Source organism: Anabas testudineus, chromosome 14 (assembly GCF_900324465.2).
Source record: "Anabas testudineus chromosome 14, fAnaTes1.2, whole genome shotgun sequence".
Classification (NCBI taxonomy): domain Eukaryota; kingdom Metazoa; phylum Chordata; class Actinopteri; order Anabantiformes; family Anabantidae; genus Anabas; species Anabas testudineus.
In genome coordinates this window covers 13591696-13604517 of record NC_046623.1, presented here as the reverse complement: position 1 = coordinate 13604517, position 12822 = coordinate 13591696, and the positions used below count along the sequence as shown (strand labels likewise).

At 38.8% G+C, this 12822-nt stretch overlaps 1 protein-coding gene across 5 annotated transcripts; it reads right to left on the bottom strand.

Moving 5' to 3' along the window:
• Positions 1–225: 225 nt before the first annotated feature.
• On the bottom strand, positions 226–12222 carry arfip2b (ADP-ribosylation factor interacting protein 2b). 5 transcript variants are annotated; one of them, XM_026371423.2, is made up of 10 exons: positions 11924–12222; positions 10002–10112; positions 7790–7846; positions 6214–6322; positions 5766–5822; positions 4233–4348; positions 3826–4047; positions 3543–3700; positions 3073–3247; positions 226–2969 (listed from the first exon to the last, which is right to left on the bottom strand). In XM_026371423.2, the coding sequence occupies exons 2-10, from the start codon at positions 10098–10100 to the stop codon at positions 2814–2816; spliced, it is 1149 nt and encodes a 382-aa protein (XP_026227208.1). In that variant the 5' UTR covers positions 10101–10112; positions 11924–12222; the 3' UTR covers positions 226–2813. The 5 variants fall into 5 exon arrangements, with proteins under 5 accessions (XP_026227208.1, XP_026227209.1, XP_026227211.1 ...); XM_026371424.2 differs by having other exon boundaries at positions 7814–7846; XM_026371426.2 differs by lacking the exon at positions 7790–7846.
• Between the last annotated feature and the right edge of the window lie 600 nt (positions 12223–12822).

The following is a 12822-nucleotide window of genomic DNA, read 5'->3' as shown; positions in this document are numbered from 1 at the left end:
CTGAGGGAAACATTTGCCAGGAGGAACTGGAGAAATGCTTCTAATCCGATAAATGGTAGATGATTAACATTACATGTTATGTCTATGGATGACTGTTAACCATAGATTATTATTATTATTATTATTATTAGGTGGCTACTGTTCTCTTTATGTGCTACTAGGTTACAGTGCTATACAAATGAGATGAACAATCAAAAAAAAAAAAGAAATAATATACAGCCAGAGTGTTTGGAAATGTGTACTTTTAATTTTATTCCCTTGGGGTGGGGGCGGGACTTTTTAGGTCTGAGTGAGGAATGAAGGCAGATTATCACATCAATCCATGGCACAACTTCATTTATCATCTTAAATACCAATACGAGCAATCATTCATTACAGTACAATACACCAGCCTAGAAAATATTGATTGTACACAAATAAAATATCTCATTTTATAAATCTTCATTTTAGTGTTGGGGTTAGGAACTTCATAAGGGAAGGTTTGGAAAAGAGGAGTCACATTTTGTTGATATTGCTGTGTGGCGGTCGAACAGACCAGGAGCTGGTCTGTGAAACTGCAATTTTAGCCACAAGAGAGGCCAAAGTCTTACTGAGTGACTTTTTCAGCCATAATAATAATAAAATAAAATAAAAACAAACGCACACACACACCCAGTTGACACAACGACACATAAGATTTCATAACACAAGCCAAACAAATCTTAAGAATACATTTTTCATATTTGCTTTTTATCAAAAATCCCAAATCCACTTCCATTTGTAAATGTCCGGAACAATGCAGCATTAAGAGCAAAACTATAATTTGGACTCTGCTGCTTCAAGTTGGAAAATTTCAACAAGCCATAGCACGGCGTTATGAAGGCCCATGCAAACTGGCACACAGAAGGTGGAGAGAGGAGCATCAGTGCACTCACACATATCTGCATCGATACTTTGGATCACTGCCTGCCATGCAAATACAGACAAGAAGCTGGAGGACTAAGCACGGTAACTGATGGGGATTTCATAGAGCTCTCCCTTCTGTCACTAGAGGCTTCCTCGAGTTCAATGCAGCATTGTGAAGCATTCGTCATACTGGATTATCTGTATTTGACATTAGGACATGGAAAAACTTTCTATTATTTTGTTTACAAATATTTTTGGAGCATATTAATTACAGATCTCGTTAGCCTGAGGCATGTTTTCATGTTTGAGTATCATACTTAAACTGAGTAATTTGCACACACCAGAAGCCTCTATGTAGAACATGTTGATTCCAACAGACTATCATGTGATGAACATAAATACAGTGATGCATATAATGTCAACTTTACACATGTAGTACCATGCCAGGATTTCATGGCAATACCCTAATTATCAGGAATTGATGCTGTAGGCAAAGTAAAAAAAATAAGGAATCATTAGTGTTGTCCCAACTTGTAAATTAGAAGATTTAATGCTGAAAGACTATAATTAGTAACATTGAGACAGCTACAGTAATCTTCAGTGTGAAGAAAGTTAACCATAGACAAATATGTTCTTCATTAAGATGAAAAGATTTGACTCTAGATGTTAATTATGTTATAAAATATCTACTTAAAACACACATTTCAATGCATCGTGTGTCAATGTGAAACAAAAAATACAGTTTGTTAAATAATGGAGTGAATCTGTTCAAGTTTGATGGTTTTTAACTGAAGGACATACCGTTCTTACAACGTTAAAGTGTCTCTCAAAGCTTCCTCAGTCCAGTAAAGACCTGATCAAATAATGTTGATTACATAATGTAGAAGCAGCGGCTATCCAATAAACATCGCCTTCAATTCTCTTTGGGTAAAGAAAATACAATTAGTAAAGACCTCAACCATGATAAATTTAGGAAACTGTGGCAGTGTTTCTTCAATGATTGTTGCATATATGAGTCGAGGTCAAATCGTTTTCTGGTTAGTAACTGCAGTTTAAATACCAGCACACATTGCCATAATGTGTGTCATTATGTACGACACAGTCTAATGTACAGGACATAGCTGACTAGAACTGAATGCATTAGAAAGATGAAGATATGACAGTAAAATAAAAGTAAAATAAAGCAAAATCTAAAATCATAATGTTTTCGTAAGCTACAAACAATCAATGTAATATTTTAAAAAGTGAAAACAGTACTTAATGTGATTTGTACACAGATTTTTAATGTCTGGTGTACCATACGAATCTCCTTCATGTGCACCACTTTTAGTTTTTAATCTTTTTTTCCAGCAGGCCACATGTTCATTTAGTACATAAGCATCATATTTAAGGAGGCACACGAGGAGAATGATCAAGTCTGGAAGAGATTTGATGTGTGTTTTAATGGTTTTACCATTTTCCTTTACTCATTCGTCTGTTAATACGATGGTGTAGGGTTACTTAGAGCACTGGGAGCACTTCGGGAGTATAATAATGGCCGTAAACATGACTCACACAAGCTCAGACAGCGAAGTAGTGTTGCAATAGAAGGGGGTCAATCCAATGGGAGAGAGGGTAGAGGAGAGGGGAGTTCCTCTGGGATAAAGCGGAAGGCGCAGGTTAGACTGAAAAAAAAGGAAGTTGGGAAAAAGAGGCACTAAAAGCCCCCTGACTGTTCATGAAACTGGCCACTTTGTTTCCTGCTGCATTTAACCCATTCATTAATAATACCCTGCAATTCATCTGTCCAATTATCCAGCCACACGCTCCTCGTATGTTCAACCACCAAAGTTTTCCTCTGTAGTGGTCCTCTGTAAGTTGGGGGTTTCAAAAGGAAACAGGTGGAGGTCGTGGTAGAGAAGGAGGCTGCAGGAGGTTCAGCAGATGTCTCATTGTTCCTCTAACCAGGAGGGCTTGTCAGCCCCCGGAGGCTTCAACTTTATGTTGAACTGCTTCAGCGTTTGCTCCAGCTGCTGCTGGTTGCCAGCAAAGTATGCTGAGATAGCATTGTGAAAGAGAAGGAGCTGCTTATGCATCACCTTCACCTGTGAGACAAAGATGGGGATATTTAGGAGTTTGGTTTGTGTAGATGTTATCACAAAGACACTTTGAAGGTGGTGACATTGCAAACCTGCCCAACAAACTAACCTTATTCTCCTCCAGGAACTTCAGTTTAATGATGACGTCTGAGCGGAGACGTTCATACTTTTCTTTATGAAGTTGGTGCTGCTCCTGAGCAGCATCTATACGGGCCATGGCTAAAGCGTCTCTTGGACCCAAACTCAGTTCCTCCAAGTCTGATCGATAGGCATCAAACTCCAGTCTATAAAGAAAAGGAGATGAGACAACGTGGACATCACTATCTTTTAAATGAAGATTATATGCCTGTTAGCACAGAGTTGCTTACAAATCCAGCTGTTAAGAAGCAAGTTCATGATTTGTTTGTAGTTAACTATGGAGCAATAAGGTTCCAAAGATTTAAATAGAGTTATGGGTTATATTTCCATGCAGTTTCATCATTAAAGTTAACTAAATAAATTTTGCGAAATCGTCGATTGAAAAAGGTTTCTATCCAGTCTAAAGGATAAAACAATATTTAATATATTGCATGTCCTTACCTGGCATTTTCATACATCTTGATCGTCATCAGGGTGTCCTCCATGGTCTTGTTGACTAATGTGTTGATGCTGGACACAAAGAAGTTAATGGCACCGAGTAGAGTCTCCCCATTCTTACACAACAGCTTCTGTGTCTCTGCATTGTAGCCAAATTCATCCTGTAAAGAAAAACAGGGGATTAACAAAAAGAACACAAATAATAAGTTAAAGTATTCAGTGTTGTATACATCAAGCCAACATTTGTAAATTGGCATTAAAGTAGTTAATACTAATACAGCCTCACCCTTAGCTCTGGAGATTTCTGACTGAGTTCAGCAAAGGTGTCGCCCAGCGCATGCTGAGTCTGAACCATGTTGTAGAAGTGGTTGGTTAGTGCTCTGGCCAATCGCAGCACACTCTCATATTTTCTTTTAGTGTCTCTCAGCACTTCGATCTGGGCCTCCAGCTCCAGGTCCACAGTCCGGGACCCCCGACCAAATCTCTCTGAGATCATCTGCTTTGTACACTAAAGCAATCATGGAAGACACACAGAGACAAGACTGAGACAACGGAGTAAATTTCTCAATTACATCATACTTCAGCAGGACATGGGGGATCCAGGTGAACATTTTATAATCACAAGATCCTGAAAAACATAAATAATAATGAAAAAAGTACATTTGCAGTTTTCTCATTGGTCAATATTTCTACCTTGTAAGTGTTGAGGCCCCACTTCTTCACGGTTTCTAGCTTTTCCACCGCCACACCGCGGGTTGTTTGATCTGCTGACATTGACGAGCTGCTGCTGCTGTGATGCATGTTGGGACCTGAACGATGAGACCCAAAACATAGAGATAGAAAAACATGGTAAACGGCAAAAACAAGCAAACAGACAAGATTAAACCCAGCCAAGATTATAGCAAATAAAGACTTGTATGCATGCCCCATACCCACCACCGCTACCCCTTAAACCACTGTAAAAGTGCAGAGAAACATTAAACGAGTGAGTAAATAGCAGGAAATGCTGAGAATTATACTGATGGAAAATACTGAGTGACCAAAACAACCTTAATATTGTAGTTAAAATTGTTTTTACTGAGGTGTGAAAAACTGAAAAGACTGTAAACTGCAGGGATATTTGACATTTAGATTAATGTAGGTGTTTCCCTCCTCGGCACCTTAATATTCATCTGACTGTCTACCTGGATATGGCAGATGACAGAACTGCTTGGGGAAGCGCTATTTTGCCTGTCCTTCATACGCAGATCTGTGACAGTGGTGGTCACAGTGGAAATGCGGATGAAGGAATGATTCACAGAGGGTATGAATTTAGATAGGAGTGGGACGGATGTTCAGGATCAGGATCGGAATTTAAAGATAAAGTAAAACCGGGGGGCAAAAATGGAGTGATAGTGCAGGAGGATGATTGTGTGGAGGAACATGGAGATTCAAAAAAGAAAGAAAAGTAAGATGACAAAAGGGAGAAGAGGAGGGTGAGGAACATGTAGGAGGGAATTCTGAAAAGGCGATGGAATAAAGCGATAGACAAGTATACAGACAAAAAGACACCATTTAGTGAACGGCAATTACCGAACAATGCAGACAAATGAGTGATGATGAAGACGGGGGCAGTTTGAATTGCAGCAGTGCAAAATAAGTGCGATACTACATAAACTGGATCAGTCTTTTAATATATTGCAACAAGAAATAAAAGTGAGAGAGACATTGGGGGCTTCTAAAAAGTAAAATGTTCTCAGATTATTACCTTACTTTTGCCATCAATATAAATACACATGAAGATGGTTTCTTTTTTGCTATGAACAGATTCAACGATCAGTTTATTCCATGGAAAATAGTAAGTGTAGATCAAGAGGAACCAACAAAGGACTAGAGGAATAAGATGTTAAAGAGACGCTGTGACACAATATATGTAGAAAAAGGAAAAAACAGGAGGCAGAAAAAAGAATACTGCCCTTGTTTCCTCTGAAATAGAGATAATTTGATGAAAATGAACAGAGAAAACAGAAAAGTTCACTCCTATCCCTCTAAAAATAAGACATTTGGTATAAAGAGCATTTTTCCAAAAGGTCAGACATATCAATCAAAAAAAAAAAAAAAAAACCCCAACACATTATGTGTATTACAGTTCAGAGAAAAGAATCTCTGTTTCATAAGCACACAGCACATCACAGTTTGGAAAAATGCTCTTCATTATAAATATGTTAATTAGGTCTGAGGAGCCACCTAATCCTGTAACTGGGATCCTTTTGTTAAACTCTGCATTGTAGCGTATAGCAGGGCCTGAGAGACAGAGCAGGACAAAGATGCAGACATATTAATTATATATACAGAAAGTAGTAAATATAAAAAATTAAATATAGTGAAAATAATATAAACATAACGATTGATGAACTGTGCCACATTTGATGCCTGGTATCTTTGTAATTATTGACATGACACATTTGTTAGGGTACATGTTTTTCTTTAGTGTTACAGCACAGTCACAGTGTGCTGTCATTTATTTTTACTCAGATTACTAATATAACACAAGAGAAGCTGCACTGTTAAGCGAGAGATGTTGAGGTGTCACTGAGACAAATAAAAGAAGCCTCCATGTGTCTGAGGGGCAGTTTGGTAGCTGAAAGAGACTCAAAGCATGTCAGATATGACAACAAATGAAGCAGGACTCTACCTTTGATTGAGCTAGTTGGGATGATACCCTCTGCTGTTCCTCCATATCCCCCCGATACAATGCTAGTCTCATTTAGATTGGGACCCGATACCATCACCTGCTGTAGGTCCTGCAAAGTTTGAACAGCAAAATAAAAAGAAGAAGCACAAAGAAAATGATGGAGGATTTTGGGTGGGTGGGGGGGATAAGTAAACAGGATTTGTAGACAGGAGATAGTAAGACATTGTAGGTTAAAGGCTTAATCACTAGAGGGGGACAAACACTAAGTTAGGACTGTTAGTCACTATACACACAACCTATTTCAACCTACTTCCCGCTTATCTGAAAGTCAACAGTGTAGTGTGTGAAAGACAGAAACCACACCGTTAAAGTGCACAATCAATAATTAACCTGAGCTAAATCTCCTGTTTTTGCAGTTGAGAACAAACGAGGAAGCTTGAAAACACACAGCTGTGGTTGACTTCAGATTCTAACCTAAGCAGTGTCTTCAGTAAACTATGCAGCAGGAAACGCTCAAGTAAACTATTTTCTCCTTCCAAAATGATCGCCACCACAGACTTCTGTGAAGCTCTGGATTATGAGGGCAACTGTACTGTGAACCACGTGATCCATCTTCTAGCTCACTGTTTTCTTACTTTGCAAACCACCTGTAAGCTCTGGTTCCTATAACACACTGGTTTAATTTCACTAGTGCCTGTGCCTCATGCTTCCTTTGCTACATGCACTCCCCACGCCATCAGAAAAACAAAAGGGTGGATAAAATATTAGACACTTCCTGGAACCTTCAGCTTGCACTCTTCAGTAAGATGGTGATAAGGAAACTACAAAAGAATGCCCTGGATGTAAGGATGTTGTCTCCTTCCTGTAAACAAACAAACTGTACCGTATGTTTGGGACTACAAAATGGAAGTAACATGCTGCTGTAAGTTTTGTTGTCGGGGGGCGAGGGGAGGTCACACGGCATTCACTGAGCAAAATGAGCATGCAGTAAATGGTCCCCTTTCCTTTAACGTAGCAAGACTCTGCTTCAGGGTCTTTTCTGTTTGTTGAGACAAACATAATAGTCGTGGTGATCATGTCTTAGCCTTTGACTAGAACTACATTTCTTATTATGACTGAAACATAAACAGAAACAGAAACCAATTTATATGAACATAACAGTCCAGTATTAGTATGACATGGTTTTTAGTATGACACCCTGTTTTATTTTGTTTACCAACACCATCTAAAATTTATGGGATCACACAAACATGTCACCCAAGCGAATACAAACACAAAATCTAGACTATATTAGTTTGCACAAGACAACACATGCTACGTGGTTTTTAAATGCAGTTCTAAGTATTAGCTGGCATCTATTTTGTTAACACCACTCATTTGAGGGCTATTCTCCCAAAACATATCTACTTTGAAAAATTGAGCTGCACAGTGGTTCGCCAAAAAATGAAACATGACATTTTGTGAATTAAATCAACGCAGTGATTTAAAGCAATTTGATGCAGCATAAAGTCAAACCACTGAGCAGTGTTACACACCAACATAAAGACACAAAAAAATGCACAAATGGCCTGCTCACCCTGGTGCCTCTGGAGCTCCCTACCTTCTCATCTAAGCTCCACTGCAGTTTTGCAGCCTGCACAGACATGGAGGAGTAGCGGGATTGACAAACACAACAAGAACAACAAGAGAACAAAAGAAACAAATAGAAAAGGAAAGGAGACAAAAAGGAAAATCCATGACTGAAATCATGAAACAAGACAGAATGATAAAAGAAATCCACAGTCAGCAGGGATACAAGATGGAGAGCAGTGATGACTAGAATCACAAAGGGCTGGTTAGGATTTGTCATTTAACTGGTTTATTTTAATGTTTCAAGTGGTTCATGTAGTCCACTAAGTGTTTTGAATGGCCATCACTTTACCCTGATATATGTCATCACTGTCTGGACAAAGAAAACACTGATTATACAGAAATGTAGAAGAGGACATATTCCTGTACAACACATTTACAGGAACATTAAAATGGGTATAAAAACTGTGTACATATACAAACATCCACACAAACACCAACAGACTCTAGACAGCACACTTTGATTCCCAGGATAGAAGATTCTCTATGGTATCCATTTATTTTGGATCATGTCATTAGCAGCCGAACAGCCTTCATCATAGCAAACTGTGCCAAATTCTGACACCTATAACAACAGTTTAAGCTCCTTTAAAGAGGAATAATTTTAACTCCACCGACAGTGAAGAAACAACCAAAAAATATGTTACAAAGAAGAAAATGTCTTTATGTTTAACTACATTTTCTGATTCATGCTCAGTCTGTGTATCTCCCCTTTTAGAGATCTGTTTCGTGTTGTGGCATCTGTTCATGTGCATATGTGGAAGAAAGCTGACGCAGACACTGATCCCTCCCTGGATACTTTCAAGTCATCTGGTTGTCTAGTTGTCAAATATTTACAGTTTAGTTTGGTAAGATGATGAAATGTCTTGCCTTGTCTCCTACTGAATAGTACAAGTAATAACGTACTATTAATTGTGTATAACAGTATTTTTGCCAGCTGGCAAGTCACCCCATCCCTGTCACTATCAAGCTGCCATTCACCATCGAGGTTCCTACACAAGTGCAATGCTACAACATGTGAGACTAGACTTCTGCTCTTCCTTAATTTGCCAAGCTTCCTCTCTAAGAGCAAAAAAGACTGCTACAGCTTTAAACCAAGTGCTGCACAGCAGATATCAATCAGATTTTAGAGGGCTTTCACCAAGGACAAAGCACAGCCAGTTTCAAATTAATTGCAGAGTTGCTATGGCAACTGGTTAATATCCAACACTAAACAGTGAAGCTAAACACTCCTCATACATGAACACATTTAACTGTCGCTATGCAAGTTTGGTGAGAATGTAGAGTTTTCTTTTACTACATGAGTGGAGACACACGTACTGTGGTTTGGTGAGCAAATAACACAATTAACTGTGAGTGCTTCCTCCAGGATCTTCAGTCTGTTTGTCTAACAAGGAGTGCCCTGGGTTGAAGAAAAAAAATGAACAACCTGTCCCAACTTACTTACTGTGCTACTCCACTTTTATTTAACTGAAACAGATTGTAACACATCCATCTCAGAGTATAGAATCAGTTCAATATAAAGAGTTTAGATTAAACAAATACATCACAGATGTGTCTGTATCCCTGAACATGAGGTCACATGTGTTGGTAACAGGAACAACTGGTTCCCTAGGAGACATCTGGAGTCCAACACCTGATTTCCCAGTAGGACCTTTTTCCACAGTTGTAGCTAAGCAAGATAAGCAACACAAGGACCTCTGGCTACAAGTAACAGGCAATACAAACACTATTAGGTATTACTACTTAGTCACTATTCTGCTCTGATAAGTTGTACACAGGTGTGTTAAGGAAAAGCGACTGAATGGCCACATGTATACAGTGCACTAAATTATACTGCACATTTTACTACAGAGTGGTACTATGAAAAGAGCTATACAGCTAAACAGCTAATCGCAGCTAAATAAAGCTCACTATACATTGGACAGAAACAAATATAAAAACAGTTGAAACAGTTGATGAACAGATGAAACAGCTGTAAAGAGCCAACAAGGGTGTACAAGTATGAAAGCTTTTCTTCTATATAGTACAAACTAATAAATTAATAAATGCTTAGGAAACAGATAAATACGATGATAAACAACTCTACTCCTTGTGATCAGTAACCATGTGCATTTGTATTTACTCGTGTATTAACTGATGCAGTAGATGTGACCCACCTGTTCAAGGCTGTCATCTTCTGGAAGTGTTCCCGTGTCACCATTACCGTTGATAGGAATCTCCATTGTGGCTGCTTTACTCATAATGCTATCTGTCATAATGCACTAATTCTGTGGGAAAAATGGAGAGAGAGAGGGAGAGAGGGAGAGGGAGAGATAAAGTGTGGATACAATAAACTTCTGTATGTAAATCAAGTGAAAAAGCCAGAGATGGAAAAACACAGAAGCCTTAATGCTGCTTTGAAGTGGGGCAACCAAAGAGCGTAGTCAAAACAGCCAAACCATTGGGTAGATGGAAATATAATTGCCACAAACAAGTGAGGAGGTGGTTTTCAAAGAGCAAGGCTACCGCTCAGCATAAAAACAATACACCTATGAAAGACCCATGCACAGGAGCCGCCACCACAATGAGCTGTCTTGTTGAAGTGGCCACTCTACTCTACAGCTCAATTACAGAACCGTGTGTTATCAGCGCCCACTCCCTAAAACCCAAAACCAGAAACAGGGAGACAGCCAAATGTTCAACACACAGTCATTTTAAAAGGTCAAACTATACATAGTCACACAATCAAACTGTATAAGCACAGGCACAACATTTGCAAAACAAAAACAGCATAGCTCGTGTTGGGCTTGGACAGGAATAACAGATTCACTTCCACATACACAGGTCTGTCTGTACTGTGTGTACATGGCAAAGCCAAAGATGGTGGTGGAAAATGAGTTTTTATAATATAAATTTTAATTGGTCAGTTGATCAGTAGATTAATAAACATGCCTTCTGTGTGCTTCTAAATACAATTCTTAGATCCACCATGAATCAAATGTCAAATGTCATATGCATTTAAAAACACTGAAGCTACTGTGCAAAGCAATATTTACAAAATATAACTCACATTTACAGTACATCTCTTATAACGAGCCAGCATGTGACAGACTACAATTCCAACACCATGTGTTTATTGCAGGTAAATCACTTGCTGGTATTTATATTGTAATGTTTGCAGGGAGGTATACTTAAGACGTGTTTACATTTGCTCTGACCTCGCCTTAGCAGGATTTTCCATTATGACTTTGCCGTGCCCACATGCACACCGTTTCCTGAGGTGTGACACCTCTGTTGACTTTACACCTGAGGAGTTCTGCTTCTCTTACCCAACAATGTTCACCACAAAACCACTCCTATACCACAGTGTGTTGCAGCTGTGTCGTGACTTGGGGTTGAAAAAAAATGGCATGACATATGACTTACCTTCCTATTAATTAAATCTGACCTAACCTGTAGTGCTGCAAGTGCCAGTAATACATTTATGGCACTACAATAATCAACTAGTTTGTTTAGTCACTTGCACATTGATAAGACTAGTTGCTGACTTTGTATTATTCAGAATGAGCTGCTTTCAAAAAACCTGGTTTATAACCATCTAAGAGGACAATATATGATGCATTAAGACATTAAGACAATACACTTAATTATGTATTAGTTATTAGTTAAATAAAAATAAAAGAACAACGTGTAGGTGCAGGTATAGTGACTTAAAGACCAAACAGTTACCATGTCAAACATGCCTGGGAGCCCCGACAGGTGCATCGGCACAGGTGTATAGTGCAGGTAAACCTAGCTACGGCTCTGCTTGGGTCAATCTGTCCAACACAGTGGCGATTTATTGAGGTCGTAAAAATGATCCGACCATGCTCAGTAATTGCTGAATTAATTTGCCTCCCAGTAAAAGGCCTGTTTCCAGCGTTAGTCCCCCCCCACACACACACACACATGCAGCTGTTCAGCAGCACAGGCTGGTTAAAATGGTCACAACATCCCCGTGAGCTCACTGTGCACATCCTGCTGGTTAACAGTGGTCCAGTGATCAATTCGCTACCCCGGATAAAGTGCAGTATCATCGCTTACAGGCGGTTTGACTTACGGTGGGCTTGGTCCCGTCGTTAAAACAGAGCTGTCCGGGAAGCTAACGAGCAAGCTAATAAGGTTGGATGCTAACAGCAGCGCATCCCAGCAAAAACGCGGCTTAAAGGAGACTGAAGTGTCTTTATCAGTCCACAGAAAAGGCTGCCCGTGTCCGTGAAACCCTGCAGCGCTTTTGTTTAGTAATATATCTATGACATTACCAGGTAATGTCTTCTCCTAAATGCGTTTCTCCTCAGACTCCCCGTAAATAATCTATTTTCTTTTTTTAATGAAGCCAGGAGGAACACTTTACGGAAGTGACGTCACCGTCGCCGACCCAAAGAACGTCTATTTATAGGAAGATGGATCACTCAAAAGGAAAATCAACGTGCAACTATGAGAAATGTTGAAGAGTTCACACATTTAAAATTTAATTGATGTTACATAAGTCAACATTATAGCTATTTAATTGGGACATTAATCAACAATTTGATTTAGTTAAATGATCAGGTGGAGAACAAGCATTTGCAACTTTAAGTGACTGTTAAAACAATTGATCAACTTCTATAACTTGTGGTAAAGGTTGCTCTCTGATACATGTAATTAAATTGTAAAAAATAATTTTAACTTGATGGTGGGATTACCATTTCCAATTAACCACTAACTGGGAATGCATTTTAACTATTTGGCCACAGGATGTCTCAGAAACACATATTTTAAAACCTTTTACCATGTAAAACCTAATATAATGTCTTTTAATACTTACACAATACTTATTAACTCCTTAAGGCTACTGGGTAAAATATTGTCACTGCAACACACTCTGGATGCTCTCTCCTTCACATTTTCTTGTTGAGGGATATTCTAATTGACAAAGACTAAAGTAATGATAAAATACTAAATAACTAATAATTAAAT

Excerpts from the sequence above, each read along its gene's own strand:
- arfip2b (XM_026371423.2), bottom strand. The coding sequence starts at position 10,100 with ATGACAGATAGCATTATGAGTAAAGCAGCCACAATGGAGATTCCTATC. Across the intron at positions 3,701-3,825 it reads AGAAATCTCCAGAGCTAAGG|GATGAATTTGGCTACAATGC; the intron begins GTGAGGCTGTAT and ends TTTTCTTTACAG. Across the intron at positions 3,248-3,542 it reads AAGATGTATGAAAATGCCAG|ACTGGAGTTTGATGCCTATC; the intron begins GTAAGGACATGC and ends TTTTCTTTATAG.